Source organism: Notamacropus eugenii, chromosome 3, assembly GCF_028372415.1.
Source record: "Notamacropus eugenii isolate mMacEug1 chromosome 3, mMacEug1.pri_v2, whole genome shotgun sequence".
Lineage (NCBI taxonomy): Eukaryota > Metazoa > Chordata > Mammalia > Diprotodontia > Macropodidae > Notamacropus > Notamacropus eugenii.
This window is the reverse complement of record NC_092874.1, coordinates 23,558,488-23,576,808: the sequence shown is the minus strand read 5'-3', so window position 1 is coordinate 23,576,808 and position 18,321 is coordinate 23,558,488. Positions and strand designations below refer to the sequence as shown.

The 18,321-nt window shown below is 39.7% G+C and overlaps 1 protein-coding gene across 1 annotated transcript in view; it reads left to right on the top strand.

Moving 5' to 3' along the window:
* The window catches only part of STT3B (STT3 oligosaccharyltransferase complex catalytic subunit B), a 95,581-nt gene that overhangs the window by 21,864 nt on the left and 55,396 nt on the right, over positions 1–18,321 (top strand). The window contains exon 2 of the mRNA XM_072651113.1: positions 17,836–17,944. Within this exon, the coding sequence (XP_072507214.1) occupies positions 17,836–17,944 (109 nt within the window). The remainder of the gene's footprint in view (positions 1–17,835; positions 17,945–18,321) is intronic.

Below are 18,321 nucleotides of genomic sequence, written 5' to 3'. Positions count from 1 at the left end.
GAGTTCTAATTATCTTGTCAGTCATTCCTCCAATTAGATTTCTTTTTCCTGTTTAATACTGGAAAGGCCAGGTACATTAATTGACACCATAATTTTTTTATTTTGAAATAAAAATCTTCATTTTCTTTATGGATTAAAAAAAACTCCCCTGTGTCAATAGATGAAGCTTGATCATTCAAAGTCTTTTAAGTTCTAGTCCTTCTTAACTTCATTGCTGTAACAAAGCATTCCAGAAATACTGCTTTTCCTCTAGAGGTTTTTGCTGATTATATCTGTTTTACACCTGATCAGTACTTCCTAACTTGGCCAGCATCAGAGCTGCCCATCCCATGCTGCGTGAATGGCATGGTGCATGTTGGGCACTCAGCGTCGTTGCCCTCACGTTTTTGGGCAGTCTCAGTGTCTTTTGTCACCCTTGCTTTGGCTGCAGTCTCCTCACACCTCACCTGCAAGTGGGCAGGATATCTGTCCTTCAGGTCTGACCTCAGGTGCCACCTCTTCTATGATGTCTTCTCTGATTAACCCCCTTTGAAAATGATCTTTACTTCTCTAACCTTTACTCATCGTCTCATACTCTTAGGAGTCTGTGTTGTATATATCTTATACATATGTATGTGTTACTATAGGACATACCCAAATGTGTATTCCTCACCCAGATTGTACACTCAAGAGGACAGAAGTTGTGTCTAGATCATTGCCTAGCCATAGTGGGATTATTTGCTTAATAAAGGTTCTAAAGAATGTGGAATTGTTCATTACAATTTCTGTTTCAGTCAATTATATGCAAGGTGTGTAATCAGAAATGGTGATAGTCTTCCTCCACTGCCCCCCCCCCAGTTGGAAAATGTGTGCCCCTCAGCATTCGAGGTACAGGGGTTAAAGGTTCAGAGAGGTATTTACTTTGTCCTTCAAAACATCATTAAGATTCGGGCCTGTAAAATAAGTCACCTATGTGAGGTAATTTCAGTGACTTAAAATTTTACGTGCTTTGTCAAATGGTCACTTTTCTCTGCACATATTTATATGATGATTGTGCATTATGGATCGTTTTTATGCCATGCTCGCAGGTAAAAAGGGGCTTAGGCCCAAAACATTGCCTTCCTATTGCAGCTAGCTGTGGACCATATGGATAAAGAATTAGATCTGCTTCTAAATTTAGATGCTTCTATAAAAGAGGCAGATAAGACAAAGAGCTCAGATATCTGAGGAACCCAAATCCAAGAAAGGCCAGGATCATGTGGACCAAGTGAAAAAGGATCCTCCAGAGCTGGAACCAAAGAAAAGTTTGGGATTTGGACAGTTACCAATACATACAAAAGCTTACAGAGTGACTGGCTGGGAAAGATTTCAAAGAGGGGAGCACTGAAGCGGGGGGGTGACTCAGGAAGGATGCGGGGCCTGGCGGTATCTACCCACCTCTTTCAGAAAATCGTTGAAATAAATGAAGATGCCCATTCCAACCACTCTTTTTTTCTAGCCTAGAATTGTAATAGCTCGAATTCTTGGAGCAGATGGGATGCCGTCCCACACACCCGCCAACAAGAAAATCCTTGTGCCTTAGCCCCCAACATTTGTTTACAGTAAGTCAAATGCTCCTGATTGACAGGTTGTGACAAGAATGAGGTATGATCGGTGTTATAGACACAGCGGTTGGAAATTTTTTTTTAAATTAAAGTTGACTAATATTTACAGATTAAAAGTTAGGGGCTAAATGTGATGCTTGGACTGCCCTGCGGGCATGGCGGGGGAGTTCCCACAGTGACAACTGTTCGCCTGCTCATTAACTGTGATCCTGTGCAGCTTATTTGTGTTTTGCACACAAGTAAACCAAGATTTTGAAAAGTTAATGAATCCTTTCAGTTACGCTGTTACTAAAAATGTTATTGGTAATATTTTAGTAGTGGTGTGAGAATATATTTGAATAACTAATAAATTATTACACAATATTTGTATGATCTCATTTAATATTTTTCTTGTTTTATGCTGTATGTGTCACAAAAATATTTTGGGGTGCATGCTCAATTTTTTTCCCTATAGTGATGAGAAAAGTTTGGAGACCATTGTACTCTAGACCACTGCCTTTATTATTTCAGCGCACACCTATTTGCATTGACATTGTGGGAGTCACTGTACAGATCATGCTTCTCTTTGAAAAGCCCTGAGCATTTCTACATTATTCCCGGCACTCAGTAGGGAAAGACCCTTGTATTTAAGGGGCATCAAGAAAGGCTTTTTGTAGGAGGCTGTGTGGTACCTGGACCTGGAAAGAACCCTGAAGGCTGGAGGGAGAGCATACCAGGCCTCTTAGAGGGTTTGGTACAGAGGAGGAAGAGCCAGCATCATGAAATCATTGGGTGGGTTGGGGATGGCAAATAAGGGGTACAAGGGGGCAAGGTCATCAAGGGTTGTGAATAAACACCAAACAGAGCACTTTGTATTTGATCCTGGAGGTCATAGGGAGCAACTGGAGTTCATGGAGTGGGAGGAGTGACACAGATCATTGATATATTTCCAGATAGAAATCAATCTGCAAGCATTTGTGAAATGTCTTCCAGACACTGTGCTAGGTATGTGGGATTCACAGACAGGAGTGAGACAAACCTTGCCTTCAAGGACTTAAGAGTCTAAAAGGGGAGATGGCACATATATACGTATGGACCCAAGTATTTAAGTGTATACCAAAGAAATAGGAGGTAATGGGAGGGGAACAAGGGGAAGGATTGGAAAGACCTTCACCTCAGGGGAAGGTGCTGTGTCTTTGCTTTGAATCCTGAAGGATACTAAGGATACATCTAAGAGGCACAGTGAGGGGTGAGGGCCATGCAGGCATGCACAGCATCTGACCACTTTGCTTTCTCCAGTGCCATTAGTGCTGCACCAGCCCCATGGTCTGAAAAACACTGCTTAGGACATAAACAAGTCAGAGGAGCAAGGACTGGAAAAGAGTTTTTGGCCAAACAAGAAATTAAGTTGTTCATAGGAGGTAAATGGATAATTTTGATTATATAAAATTCAAAAGGTTTTATACAAACAAAACCAATGCAGCTAAAACTAGAAGAGGAGAAAATGGGGGAAGGGGTCTTAGTAACGAGTTTCTTTGATAAATGTCTCATTTCTAAAATATGTAGGAAACTGATTCAGTTTCTCAATCGATAAATAAGGGTATGAATAGATAGTTTTTAGAGGAAGAAATCCAAGAGATCAATAGCTAGTAAATGCAAATTAAAGCAACACTGATTTACACCTGTAGTTGACAAAAAAAGGAAAATGGTACATGCGAGAAAGGTTATGGGAAATTGGTGCAGCCATTCTGAAAGACAGTCTGGAACTAAACCCACAAAGTTATTAAACAGTGCATAGCCTTTAAACCAGTGATACTGGTTGGTTGGTTGGTTGGTTGTTCTTTGTTTTCGAAGAGGACCAAAATGACATCACCATGATAAAGTAAAGTTTCATTGTGTTCAACTGTGGCTGATCAGACCAATATGATCTCAGAATGCTCTACCACAGGTTGTGCACAGATAGTCTGTGAATATTTGGGGTAGATACTCCAAATTTGCACATCCTACTAAGTTTACTTTGTGCTATAGTGCAGCTCCCTTTCTGATGTGGGTACACCATGCTAAGTGGTGCTGTGCCAGTGTCTCCTATGTTGCATAGTCAGATACAAAGTTCTTGAGAAAGACGTTGAGAGTGTCCTTGTATCGCTTCATCTGGCCACCATGTGATTGCCTGCCCCATGTGAGTTCTCCATAAAATGATCTTTTTGGCAAGTGTATATTTTGCATTCAAACAATATGGCCAGCCCATTGGAGTTACGCTCTCTGAAGCATAGTTTGAATGCTTGGCAGTTCAACTCAAGCAAGCACTTCAGTGTCTGGTACCTTATCCTGCCAGGTGATATTCAGAATATTCCTAAAACAGTTCCAGTGGAAGTGATTCAGTTTCCTAGTGTGGCACTACCATAGTAGACTGTATGCTAGACTGTCCATGTTTCACGGGCATACAACAATGAGGTCAGCACAGCGGCTCTATTTGGGAGTCAGTCTAATACCTCTTCCCTCTCGTACTTTTCTTGGGAGCCTCCCAAACACTAAGCTAGTTCTGGCAATGTATGCATCAACTTCATTGTCAATGTGTATATCCCTGGAAAGTACACTACCAAGGTAATTGAACTTATCCACAGCATTCACAACTTCTCCATTTGTTGTAACAGATGGTTCCACATACGGATGGTGTGGGGGTGTCTGATGGAGCACCTCTGTTTTCTTGATGTTAATTATTAGGCCAGTGATACTAATACTAGGTCTAAACCCCAGCGACATCAAAGAAAGAGGAAAAGGACCCATAAACAAAATTTAAAAATATTTATAACAGTTCTTTTCCTGGTGGCAGAAAATTAGAAACTGAGTGATGTCCATCAATTGAGGTAGGTTAAGCAAGGGAGGAAATGTGTATGTGATGGAAAAAATAAAAAGTATCATAAGAAATGATGAAGGAAGGACCTGGGGAGACTTCTGTGAAGTGAGCAGAAGTAGGTAAAACAATATCGTAAACACAAGCAACCTGGAAAAGCTTAAGACCACTGGCCAGCTCAGGGGAACCAACACAGCTCTGGAAGACTCTGCAGCATTCTGCCCACCTCCACATAGAGAGGTCCCAGGCCCAGAGGGCAGGGAGAAGCTCTCCAGGAGAGGAGTGTAAATAAAATGCTTCGCTAGAATATTTGTATCAGTTTTGTTTTTCTTTCTCAGTAAGTGGGGGAGGGGGAATTTGGAACTGAAAATAAATTTTTTAAAAAAGAACTAAACATTTTAATAGGAGAGAGAAAGAAAATCATTTGTATCAGTGACTTCCAAAGTAGGGTCTCTGGCCCTCCAGTGGGTGGGATAACTAACCAATCCAAGGACAAGAAGGGGATTCATTTTTGTCTGGATAGCCAGTTGTGGGACTTAATTCCTGTCCATCCACACCATCCCCTTTCGCCATTAACAAGCAGCACTTCTGGAGTTGCTTATAGCACTCCATAGGTGCACATAGCCTCTGGTTGGCTCTTTGTGTCTTTGCAAGCCCCTGTTTTCTTCTGTGCCCACACTGGTATGAGGTTCCCCTGCTAGCAGCCCAGGCAAAGCATCTCTGCGTCCAGCCTACTCTGTCCTTCCCATTTCACCTATGGCCTGTGGCAGGTGCCCCAGGGCTAGGGGCAGGATCCTGGAGGGTTGGAAGCAGAGTGAGCAGGCTTAGATGGCTTGGGTTGTGGATCCAGACCTCACAGGAGCACAGATTTCAGTCAGGAAGGGAGCCTATCTAGTGGCAGAGATGGACTTTGAACACAAGACTTCAGATTCTTAATTCAGCTCTTTTTTCACTGGGATATTATATCATCTTTCTCTAGACTTGTCCATTTCTGCCAAGGGCATCATTTTCCTCACTGAAACCTCCCTCTTGAAAGTCACAGACAATTTCTCAATTGCCAAATCTGATGACCATCCTTCTTGGCCTCCCTTCATGCAGCCCACCCTTTCCTGAATACTTTCTCTGTTCTGTCCATTGCTGAATATCTTGTAAAAATGTGTCAGTTTAAGGAAGCACAATTGCTTTACTTTACTTTAGTTACTGATAATTTAGCCAGTGCGGTTGTGTTTCTTGTCGTAGTTCTCAGGACTGCTTCAACTATGGCTCCAAGCACAAGATGTTTTGGAGAGGTTCTGCCACAGGAGCCATTTAGTCCTAGTGTACATGGTCTCCCAATTTCCCTAGAGACACACAGTGAAAGAGGAGGGAGGGGACAGCAGCCTATGGGCACCAGAGTATGTACCTGCTGGGGATTTTTCCCTTGTCCTTCTTTACTTGATCTTTCTTGTCCTTTTTTGCCTTTATTCCTATATTGTTTACAGGTATCATTTTATACATTGCTTAGTCTGTCTCCTATCCAGCTTTGCCTTGCATATAATAGGTACTCAGACCCTTTTAAAAAAAATTTGTCTTGCATTTTCTTAATTGATAAATGAAAAGGAATAGTTGAAAGCAGAGGTGTCAGACACACAGCTTATAATAGTCCTAAGTGGGCCCAAACTGAATCAAAATGTGATTGGCAAACCAGAGGTAATGGTAATAGATGATTTTCTAAGTCAATATAAGCCTCTTGGGGATCCTTATGTACTGCTTTGTGGCCTCTGTATTAGCATTTGATACCGCTGGTTTAAAATATAAAATAATGCTGTTGATTACTCTTGTCGGTTTGTATCTAAGTTAATGAAAATGTTTCTGGCTTTAAGAAAACTTGAGGAATCCCCAAGTTAGAAATCCAGTTTTTCTTTTTTATAAAGGAATTCCCACAGGTGGCTCAGTTCCCCTGCTTCGGTAGTTCTTACAACGTTATAGTCAATTCTCACAAGCTTTCAGTTTTAGGAGAAAATGCTTAAACAAAACACTGTTCACATTCAACTGTGTAACCTGTTTCAGTTTTAGAGAGATCTTTTACTCTCTGGATGATAGCATCTGATTCCATGTTAGGTCTTTGCATTTTTAACTAATTATATTTTGACCAAAATATCTTATAGTTTATTTTTACTATGAGCAATGAATGTGGACCTATTGTGAATTTTTAAAATGAAGTCCCTGTTTCATAGTATCCATTTAATCTCTCCTATTTTTCCAGATGGTTATTATGTCCTCCTGTGTGATTGTCACCAAAATTGTCCTTAGGAATACCTATAATCTAGACATATTTTCATTTTGGACCTTTTTTATCTGATTTTTTTCATCTTAAATTTTAAAAATTAGATTATTCTGCCATTCTTTCATTGCTTTTAATAATACTTTTAGCCAGTAAAGAGTTTTTGTAAGGTCTGCAAAGTACTGTACAGAGGTGCCCATTTGAGCTTCGTAACAACACTGAACTAGCAAGGCGAGATCTTCATTTACAGATGAGGAAATGGAAGCTGAAAGGGAAAGTGACTTGTGTCACTGTCACACACAGTGAAGCACAAAACACCAATCTGACTGAGCTTAAAACTTCACTTTCCCACAGAGATAATATGTCATAGGGGTGTATGTGTGTGTGTGCATATGTGCCAAATCATGGGCTTTGGTTCCATGATTGTGACAGAAATTGCAAACACCAGACTTGTTCAACAATAAATTCTTTTCCTTGTGACTACAGTAGGAAGTTTTCAGATGTGTGTATTGGTAGGTTAGGTAGAGTGGGCAGTATAGCAACCAGTCATAGTTGGCTATCAGATATTATAGTGTACTATACAGCATGAATCCTCTGTTTATTAGAATTTCATTCAGAAAGTAAAACAACACCCCATCAGAGATTGTGAAATTCAGAAGAGCTTCGAGTATGCTTTGATGGGTATCTTCGAGGAAACATTTGGTGTATACTTTGTGCCCCAAATAAAGCCATATAGAAATACGCTTTCCAAAACCTTGTTTTATATATAGTTGTCTGTCTCCCTTCCCTAATACCAGACATCCTTTTACTTAGAATATTTTAAAGCATTCTTCTAATGTTACTATTTAAAACAGACTCTTCCCCTGGCATCCCCCCATCATGTCTTATTGAGGAGTTGCTTCAGAAATGTTTGCTTGGCTTCATTCCTTAATATAAATTTCCCTGTGGTGAACATGGGCATAAGTACTGAAGGTCTTGGTCTTTCCTGTGCTATTGAGGTTGGATTCCATTTGAACAGATTTAACAAACATTGTCCAAGGCCTACTATGTCCAAGGCATTCTGCTAGGAATACAAAAATAAAATGCCATAGTCCCTGCCCTTAGGACCTTGTGTTCTATCGGGAGGAGTTGGGATGGATATGAGAAGTCTTCAGCAAGTTGATGTATAATGGCAGCAGCGGATCAGTCAAGGCAGAGTAAAATCTGAGTGTAGAAAGAGTAATTCCATCTCACTAGAGAGACTGAGTTTGTGGGGACCAGGTCTAATCCCTTTGTTTTTAAAGCAGATGAAAGATTTCAGCCCAGAGAAGCTAAGTGACTCTTCTGAGGTCACACAAGTGAGATGGTCTTGGGTGAGGGAGGTTCAGGAAAGGCTCCCTAGAAAAGAGTGAGCTCAAGATGAAGAGTGATGCTTTACACATGAGGCGATCCAGACCCAGAGAGAATGCATGGTGGAGTGTGTTTAGTTGAAGGTCATTGGAGTAAGAACCAGAATTGAGTTTGTCATTGTAGGAAAGTAGCTTGGCTAGAAGGAAGAAAGAGATGAAGATGGAACATAGAGCACAAACCTTGCCTTGCATGATATGTAGTTCCAGGGGACTTCAAGTAACTAGCTGTCTCCCTGGCAAAAGCAGAGCAACTAATAACTGCTTCATTTGATTAATGATTATTTCTTCTTATAAAAGATGGAGGAACTAGCATGGAGGAAATTCTATCCAGGATCTGATCTTATAAACAGGGAGGAAGAATTGGTGGTTGGGGTCAAAATTCTGTAAACTCTGGAGTGAAGTAACCATGGAGAAGAAATCTGGGCCCACACACTTTTCAGCTTCCATTCATGCATTCCCCCCTTAGGATGTCCTTGAGGAGAAGAGCTAGCTTTGCTTGTGCTATATTTCTAACACTTAGAGCAGTTCCTGACACACAGGAAGTGCTTAATAAATGCTTGTTGACTTGACTGTTCTGAGAAGAATGGAAGCTGGAAAACAGAAAAGGTTTAGCATAATGAGGCAGGGATGTTCGTGAAGGCACTTTCAGTGAAGAGAAGTGGGTTTCCAAACCAGGTTGGAAGGAGTTGAGGAGTGAGATGAGAAAAAGTAGAGGCAGAAATGGACAGAGCCTTTTCTAAGAGATTGGCTGTGGAAGGTGAAAGGGAACTGAGCACACTGGGAAATACCAGCAAAGGGGGAAAATGGATAGATTGAAAGAGAAAATGAAATTGTTTTTTAAAATCTGTTTTATTAATGGCATTGTCCAAGTTTGAGAATAATTCAGCCTTTTTTTTTTCAATTTCAATCTGTCTTTTTTTAGTTTATGAAATAAAGCAATCATTTCTATAACATAGTATAATTTAAAAAAGATGATTGCATGTGAAATGGCAAATCTGTTACGTATAACTTGATTGCTTTTAAATATATGCAAAAGTTTTCATGTAAATTTTTTTTTCCTTCCACCCCCTTATAGATGGCTACCATTAGACACAAATATGTCTATATGTAAAATTATTCTCTGCATCCGTTTCTCAGTTCTTTCTCTGGAAGCAGATAATATCTTCCTTCATACATCCTTTGTAGTTAATTTGGGTATTTATAACGGTCAAAATGACTTACTCAAAATTGTTCTTAAAATTGCTGTTACTGTATACAAATTTCTCTTTTCAGCCTTATGGTGAGTTGTTGACTAAAAAAAAATAGGACACATAGACTGATCTTGGGTAATGAGTCACTTTAATTGGCTTTTAGACTCCTAAACTTTTGGTTTTCTAACATTTAAGCTTATCCATGTCAGAGGTAACATTTTTTAAAAGGCACCTTAACCTGGTTATTTTAATAGTCTGTGATTCTTGTGATTATATGTATTTTTTTTTGCTTTGTTTTGCCACAGTTACCATTTTTAAAATTGAAGAGGATTGTAAAGATTTAAGAACAAATCCACAAAGGCATCTTGGTTAGGGGAGTGTCAAGTATTTATGTAATTAAAATCCCTTATGACAAATACTTTTAATAGAGCCTTACTCATACCTAATTGTGATGAATTTTTGGTCATAGCATCCCAGGAAGCAGAAAAATAAAAAATGGTCCTCAGTCTTGGATGGGAATCTTTCTTCTGCAGCGCTGGTGACCAAGTTGTGGGAAAAGAAGTCGAGTTCTCAGACGCAGTTGTACATGGTTTACATGAGCTCTCTGCCCACTATTGGTCACTGGCTATTCTGTTGGAAGAACTGAGCAGTATCAATTTTGATAGTGTTGTTGCAACTAAGTGGAAGAATGACTTAGAGGTTTTTGGGTTCTCCTGGGAAAAGTAAGTAAAGGAGTAGGCAGAGTTTTTTAATTGCATGCTCAAAGGCAACAAGCAACTTAAATTTCTTGGACAGTTACTCGTATCACATTGCAGTACTCAGGATAAGGCTTTTTTTAAGTGCACTGTGACAATAATTGTGCTTTCTGTGCCAACATCTGTTTAAGAAGGTGAAGTAGAAAAATTCCATGAAGTCAAAGATCTATTGGATTAAATTGATATGTACACTTTGATACATAGTGACTTAAATGCAAATAGCTGAGGATGGTAAAACATACGTTGGTAAATATGGCTCAGGCGGGAAAGATCAGTGGTTTGAATGCACTACACTTCCTACTACTCTCTGCTCCTAGGCCTCATGAATTCCTTCTTCAGGAAAAGAAGCAGAAGATTGTGCTGTGGACATGCTGAATACCCAATAGCATCCCAGGAAATGAAATTGATAACATTTCAAAGGGCTTAGGATTGATTGTGGGACTCAGTTTTTGAACCGTCCACCTTTTCTTTTCTTCAGGCATACCACCACCTTGCTTGAATAAAGATCGTAATTGATATTTCTAGAAGGAATAAAAAAAAAAATGGTGTGCAGTTTAACCTTTGTCATGACCTTCCAAAAATAGGTGATTGATGCTGAAAAAGGGGAAATGAATAATGCCAATTACAACAATTTCATATAGAAATTTAACTGATATGAATCATTTGCCATAATGAGGAGGCCAGAAGAGCCTAAAAACCTGCTGTATTCATCAGACTCACTCTTTTTAAAAGCTTATGCTGAAGATAATTGTCAACATCATTACCTCATCAAAGAGCCAGACATGGAAGGAAGAGCAAATTTATAGAAAGCTTAATGAGAACAAAGCTGGAGAAAATCACAAAATTTTTTTGAATAGCTTCACTACAAATTTATATTACATAAATTCAAATGAATCCTCGCTGCAGCAAGGAAATCCTGATATTCCTCCATAATCAGTCCATTATCCCACTCACCGTGAGAGTTCTTCCAACACTTCCCAGCATTCCTCCTCAAGTCTCCAACTGTACCACTTTCCCCATCCTCTCAGCTGAGAACTGCAGCTCATAATTTACTGAAAATTAAGCTTCTTTACCTGGAGTTCTATGATCTCACCTCACTTAGACATCTTTTTTCACTCTCTACTTCACTCCTGTCTTTGACAAGGTGGCCCTTCTCCTTGCTGAGCAAACCCCACTCTATGCATCCTCAGTCCTATCACCTTCTATCTTTTCCAGTAGATTGCCCCCACTTTCATCCCTACTCTCAAATCTTACATCTTTCCTCATTTACTTGCTCATTCCCTGCTGCTGACAGATATGCCCATGTCACCTCTCACTCTGAAGAGCCTTCACCTGACTGTACCATTCCTGCTAGCTAGCATTCTTTATGTGTCCCCAGCTTCTCTGAGATCCAGCCAAACTGGCCCTCACACACAGAGCACCATGGTCTGTGGATATGATATACACATAGATTTATCTGGCTAGAGATCTATCATCTATTTACCATCTCTTTGCCTTCTTGTCTTCTTCATTACAATGTAATCTTAGAGATTTTTTTCATCATATTTGTATTCCCAGCGCCTAGCACTGTACCTGGCATGTAGTTGTTGCCTTATAAGTGCTGTGGCTGCTTGTTCTACTGGATGTTTCTGATAGTTGCAAATAAGGATTCATGAAACTAGAGTAGAGGAGGCTGAATGGTAGCGAATGACCTAGTTAATAACGTTTAAAGGTCTTTACTTCAGTGTCTTCTTTAAAAGGTATATATAAATGGAATCTCATTTTAAATGCACAATGGAAACTTTCCATACAGAAGAGTCCTGAGATAATTCATTTTATGAAAAAGCAATCTGATTCTTTTTTGTAAATCTACTTTGTTTGAAACCTTGCCCCTTTAGAAAATAGGAAATATTTCTGAGGATTTGAGGTTTAGATTGAAATTCATTAGTTTAACTGTAGAGGGTTTCTAGATAAGAATATGTGTATTAATACCACATTCATTAAAGCTGGAGAACATTTGTTTCAAAAGTGCCAGCTGGGTTTTTTGTAGGAAATCTGTTGTTAGTTTGTTAGTTTTTGTTTTGTTTTGTTTTAATTCCATTTGAAATCCCTTTTTGGAGACCCTCCTGGAGAGCAGACTAGTCAGTATTTAATAGACTGGACTGACCTGGATCAGAAGGTCAGAGGCAAAGAAAAAGAGAAGAGAGAATGTTCGGGATCCCTCAGGTTCTGTGCCTCTCAGAAATCAGTCCATTTAGAAATCGTGCTTAAGTGGGAACAGCTGCAAGCCAAGAGAGAACTAACCTGAATGTTTTCTGGTTAGAGGCAGCCAGTGGCCCAACGAATCGTACTTGGTCTCATCCATAAACGAGGAATGGGTCGATGTGACCTAAGGTTCCCTTCCTTCATGTGAGAGGCCCTGTGAACTTTTTATAAGCTTCCTATTGTCATTTTCACTTTGGAATCTGTTAAATAAGCTGAATTATTGCAGGCATATAATACATTCAGATGTTAGCTATTCGAAAGCTTTGGGGAATGAATCATTCTGGAGAGCTAAACTTTCCAGCTTGCTGAAGATGAACACTTTAATTGTCAAAAAGCCTCTTAATATAACTTTGTAAAAGAAAAAAATCTTTTCATATATACTTTACCCTCTGCTTTCTTGAGAGGTACATAAAGTAATACTTAATCTTGGGGAATTGTGTTTGTGTTGAAGTAACTGTAGTTCTAGTGGCAAATGGTATAAGGCATGGGGTCCCTCCAGCTGTTGAGCACCTATGCAGCTCTCCGCTGTCATTGTTACCTCCTTGGGCCTCAGCACGATCATTTGAAAACTGAGGGGTTTAGTGGTCTCCAGCGCCCCTTCAGGCTTCATCTGACCCCCAGCACTTGCTTTCTTGAGTGAAAACAGGGTGAGAGTATGCTTCTTTGTCATTTGTTTCTCTTTCTTAGAAAAGTAGAATGAAGGATCGTTTTCTCCAAAAATATTCATTAGAAAATTCTGTAACCTATTTTGTAGTGGTATTCTGGGCTTCAGGGAAATCATTTTCACTGTTGTTCACTATTGATTTGTAAACACCGTTAAACTACGCTGTCTGTTAACACTCTAATTTTTCTTTTTAGTTTCACAATGGACCACAGTATTTTCTTGTAAGGTTAAACCTATCCTTCCAGCTCACTTATCCTTTTTGTCCATGGGCTATGAAGGAGTTTCTCCCAGCCAATTCCTAGGACCTATAACAGGGTGTTTGGGGGAACATTGAAAGGGGAAGAAGTAATCCAAAGCCTGCAAAGTTCTTCATCAGGAAAAGATGACCTTTGTTTTTCTGGGATGTGAGGGCTCTGTTCCCACTGTGGGAGAAGGTCAGGGCACAACTTCTCCCTTAGTGTTTTCTTTAAACATAATTCTACATGCAAGCAACACTTACAAGCTAAACCTTTGGTAGTTGGAAATTGGAAGTTGCTCATGTTAGGCCTTAACGTTTTTGAGAATGAGGATCACACCCCCAAACACTGAACTCAAGATGTTGCACATGTTTGGCACTTTATTGAACACAAAAATTATTAAATGTCTCTTCTCTAATAGTTTCATACTCCAATAGTATCTCAGTGGGGAGGTGGTTGATGGATGACTGTAATTGTCCACCAAGAGAAGAGTTTTTACTGCTTTCCAGTTGGTTAGGAAAACATAGTTCTGAAACAGTTCTTTCATTGAAGATAGAACCAGTTAGACAACATTTCTTTGTCCTTGTATTAACGTGTGTGTGTGTGTGTGTGTGTGTAAATCAGTTTGTAATATTCAGGAAGCCAGCTAAGTCTCATTCTACTCAATTCTATGGGAGGTAGATAACTTGAATTTCTTTAGCTGTTTGAGGTTTGCAGAAGTGTTTTGCTTACAACCTTATGTGCTTAGTAATATTAGGAATATTATTCCTAATATTAGTTAATTAACATTTGATTATTAATTATTTAATTATGAATTAATATTATTAAAACTCCCATTAGGAAACTGAATTTTAGAGATGTTATTTTTCTGGATTGTGGGTAGGGGCTAGAGTCTAATAAGATTGAGACCCAAGTCCTCTGACACAAAGACCCAGCCCTCTGTCCACTCCATCACACCACCTCCCATTTATAGTCAACCTGGCAAATGCATGTCTTTGCCAAACTCTCTATTGCCTTTGCAGTGAGTATAGAGATAAGAGATGAGGCACCAACATCATTCGATTGAAAGCTTCTTAACACCAAGAATGGTCTTAGTTTAATTTAGGGAAGGATGATCTGGAATGCTGTTCCATAACTCAGAACCTTCAAAGAGTGGGAATAGTTGGTCTCGTCAGTGCCTCAGTGTTGTCCTCATTAGCATGTGCAGATCCATGGCCTTCTCTTTCCGATTTTCTGCACGTGCTGTTTTTTTTTGACTTGTGAGGTTTGCACAGCCTTGCTGACAGAATCTTTCACAGGTATTTCTGCTATAAAGTTAATGCAGTCTGTTTTGCTTCTTTTATTAATGCAGTTGTAAAGGCTTCGTTACTTAAGAATTGGTGTGCCTTTCCCATGGCACATTGATGTCTTTAAGGGAGTTGTGGTTATTAGCATTCCATTTTTTCTTCATGATGGTTGTCTGTAATTATTTGCAAGCTCCCAGTGCTGGTTCCTAGCCTCCTCCAGTCTTTGGAAAATACCTTGTCCTTTACTTGAGTCTTGTCTTCCTTGAGCTCCCCTACAGGACTTTCTTCCCATTTCACAGTCTCTTTTTATCCTCTTGTTACTTCATCTTCAACGGTCCTTGTTAAATTGTCTTGTGGACAGATCACTTGGCTAGGCCCCAGGCACTCATTATACCAAGTTTAGAGAGAAGTATCCTATGTCCTTTCCCAGGGTAATCACACTTGGCCTTCTTCAGGATCAGGTTCTACCCATAATTCCCTTTCTGAGGGGCCTTTGGAATTTTTCCTGGCTTCTTGGCTAAAATAACAAGCTAGGGCTTCTTAGTCCTAAGATGCCTGCCTTAGACTCTGCTTATCTCTTTGGATTCTTGTTTTGTTTTTCTCCTCCTCTTTACTATTTAACATCTGAACGACTCAGTAAACATTAATTGTGGATCTGCCATGTGCCAGGTACTGCCCTAACTGCTGGGAATACAAAGAAGCCCCTCTCCCCCAAGACAGTCCCTGTCCTTAGGAAGTTCCCAGTTTAATGAAAGAGACCATGAAAACAACTTTGTGCAAACAATAAATTGGAGCTAATCAACACAGGGGAGATAGTAGAGCATTAAGGAGAGTCAAGAAAGGCTTGTAGAATATGAGATTTTAGCTGCAAGTTGAGGGAAGCCAGGAGGTGGAGATGAGAAAGAGAATTCTAATCAAGAGGAGAAAGCCAGGGAAAATGCCCAGTCAGAAGATGGAATATCTTGTGGGAGGTGTCACTTGAATAAAGAGTATGTCAGGTCTGGTTGGGGGTGGGCACAGGAACTAACACAAGGCTATAAAGGGCTTTGAATACCAAGCAGAGCATTTCCTGGAGTTTATTGGGGTGCAGGGCTATGACCTAATCAGACCTTCGCTTTAGGGAAAGTCCCTTTAGTGACTGAGTGGAGGATGGACTGGAATGGGCAGAGACTTGGGGCAGGCAGACTACTCTGTGCCCCCACTTTCCTCCCCAGCAGGTTATCACAGTTATCAAGGTGGGAGGTGATGAGGACCTAGACCATGGTGGGCCAGTGTCAGGTGAGAAAGGGACGTATTGGAGAGATGCTACCAAGGTGCAAACTAGCAGAGATGGCCTTGGCAACAGCTAGCGGAAATGGCCTTGGCAACCGCCAGGAAGGAGGGAGGAGCCCAGGATGCGCTCGAGGTTGGTGGTCCTCTCTACAGTAGGGAAGGGGCAAGGGAGGAGGGCAGAAGATGAGGGACTTACTGAGTTCCAGGTGTCCGTGTTTCTTTAGTTCTTCCTTACTCACCAGCTCATTTGCGCTGTCACTGTCACTGCCAACTAAAGGCAGCAGAGAATTTCCTAGCGTTCAGATCAGTGACTGTCTCAAAGCTCTCACCCTAGATGAGCAGCTCACTTGAAACTGTGCTTGCTTGGCTTTTGGTGACACTGACATTAGGAGGAAAATCCTCAGTTCTGCTCTTCCCTTGGTAACTTAAGTGGTTTTTTACAGGTATTTTATATGAGACAGTTTTGCTGGGATATCATCTCTCTCCGTCCTTTAACTGAGGATGTGTCCATTGGCCTTTTCACTGGGATTCTCTCCCATGTGATAACCTTATCAGATCCTGTGGATTGAAGTAGCTATGCAGATCACTTGCAGGTCTATGTGTCAAGCCATAGGCTCTCTCGATCCTGGAACATAGGTGTTTCATAAATGTTGGTGAATTGATTAATCAGAAGAAAGGTCTAGAAAAGCTGAGGTTGTTTTCTAATTTTTAGTACCCCAGCAGTAGTCAGTGAGTTTTTGTTAAAAGCCTGCTTTGTGCCAGGTACCAAGCTAAAGTAGAAGATAAAAATCTGAAAAAGAAATGCATTCCCTATCCTCAAGGAGCTTACTGTCTGTTGGGGGAAGATAACACCAAAAAAGAAGCTGAAAGGGGAGCAGGTAAGAGGAGAGTGAAGGAGTTGGCCGGCTGCCAAGTGAGGAGCTCTCTGCACAAGATGAACCTTCTATAGGACCAGATCCTGAACAGCATCTCCAACTCTATAATTCTCTGAATTTCATTTTTTCTCATCTTTATGAAGGGCAGGGAGCTATAATCAGATGCCTTTTTCAAGGTCTAAATTGCTGTAGTCTGTATGGAATTGTGTGTGTGTGATATACAGAGTACGAGGACTGATTATATTGCCTTAGTAAATAAATCTTAAAGTGTACTTATATTTGTCTCACTCTCTGGTCTCCGCCCCATGCCCAGACCCATTCAAAACAAAACTAGGTATTTTTTTGTTGAATGAATGGAACTCATTAAAGATGAGTTTCATTCCTTAAAAAGGAGAGAACTTAATTTTTTCCTCTTTGCTTCAATTTCTTTATCTGTAAAATGATGGAGTAGGAGTACTGAGTGATCTGTAATCCTTTTTAGCTCTGAAATTCTTTGATTCTTATCTGATTTATCTGCCATGTTTAACTTGCCAAAGAGATTAATGCTTGTATCTCTGTTATCTACTGTACGATTAGAGGATAGAACAAAATAAACACAAGTCTTTCTTACAAGGTTTTGGTAAATAAGTCTGAGGATTTTGCATTTTTAAGATACCTACAACATAAATCTTTTTAAACCTTTGAAGACATTCACTGAAAGAATTTTGTAAATTTATTATGTATGCCGACTGCATACTTCTTTGCAAATCTGTCTTAAAGTGGGGAGTAGTTTAATGTAGTCTGGTGAAATGAAGAAATGATTAGCTGGTTCTCATGAAATTTCCCTGTTAATAAATTGAGATAGATGAATAGGCTTGTTGTCCCATTTTCCCCCACCCCCAAACACTGGAGACTAACAGAGACCAACACAGGCTACTGAGAATGATACATGAAGTTTATGTATTCGATCAGGGCTTCTTGATCTTTTTTATATCCTGGACCCCTTTGGTGCAGTCACTCTGGTGAAGACTGTGGACCCCTTCTGAGAAGATGGTTTTTAAATGCAGAGAATAGGATGAAATAGTTTTCAAGAAAATTAAAAACAACAACAAAAACAACCCAAGTTCATGGATGCTGGATTAAGAACTCCTGATCAGATAGATGCATTTTCCCCCTTCAGTGAGCATAAAGATTAGTGTTCCTGTGTTTAACTATTTAATATTTTGATGAAAAGAAAATAATGTGCCTTTTCCTCTTCTTTCTGTAGGTTCAACTATAGATCAACTCATCATCTTGCATCCCATGGGTTCTATGAATTTTTAAATTGGTTTGATGAAAGGGCATGGTATCCACTAGGAAGAATAGTAGGTGGGACTGTAAGTATATATGAGAAAATTTTTATTAATTTTTGTTAAGTTTATAAATTAGCAATTAATTATTTTATTAAATCTGTCTTTTGGGAAAGTATGGGTACAATAAGTATTACAGTACTTGTATCATAAATGTTTTTTTCAATGATATAGTTTGCTGATTATATTAGCCTTATATTCCTGTGTTTTCTATATTACTTCTTAGTATTTCTAGTACAATGTAGTTGAGGAAAATACACGTAGTGGGAATTTGTGTGTTGTCTTGGATAGCAGCTTTCCTGAAAAACTTAACTGAAAGGAAGCAGATGTAACATTTTTGAATTTCTGTTCTTTTATTACTGTAATTAAGAATTGACCACTCAAATTCAGAAGGTGTCTGTTAT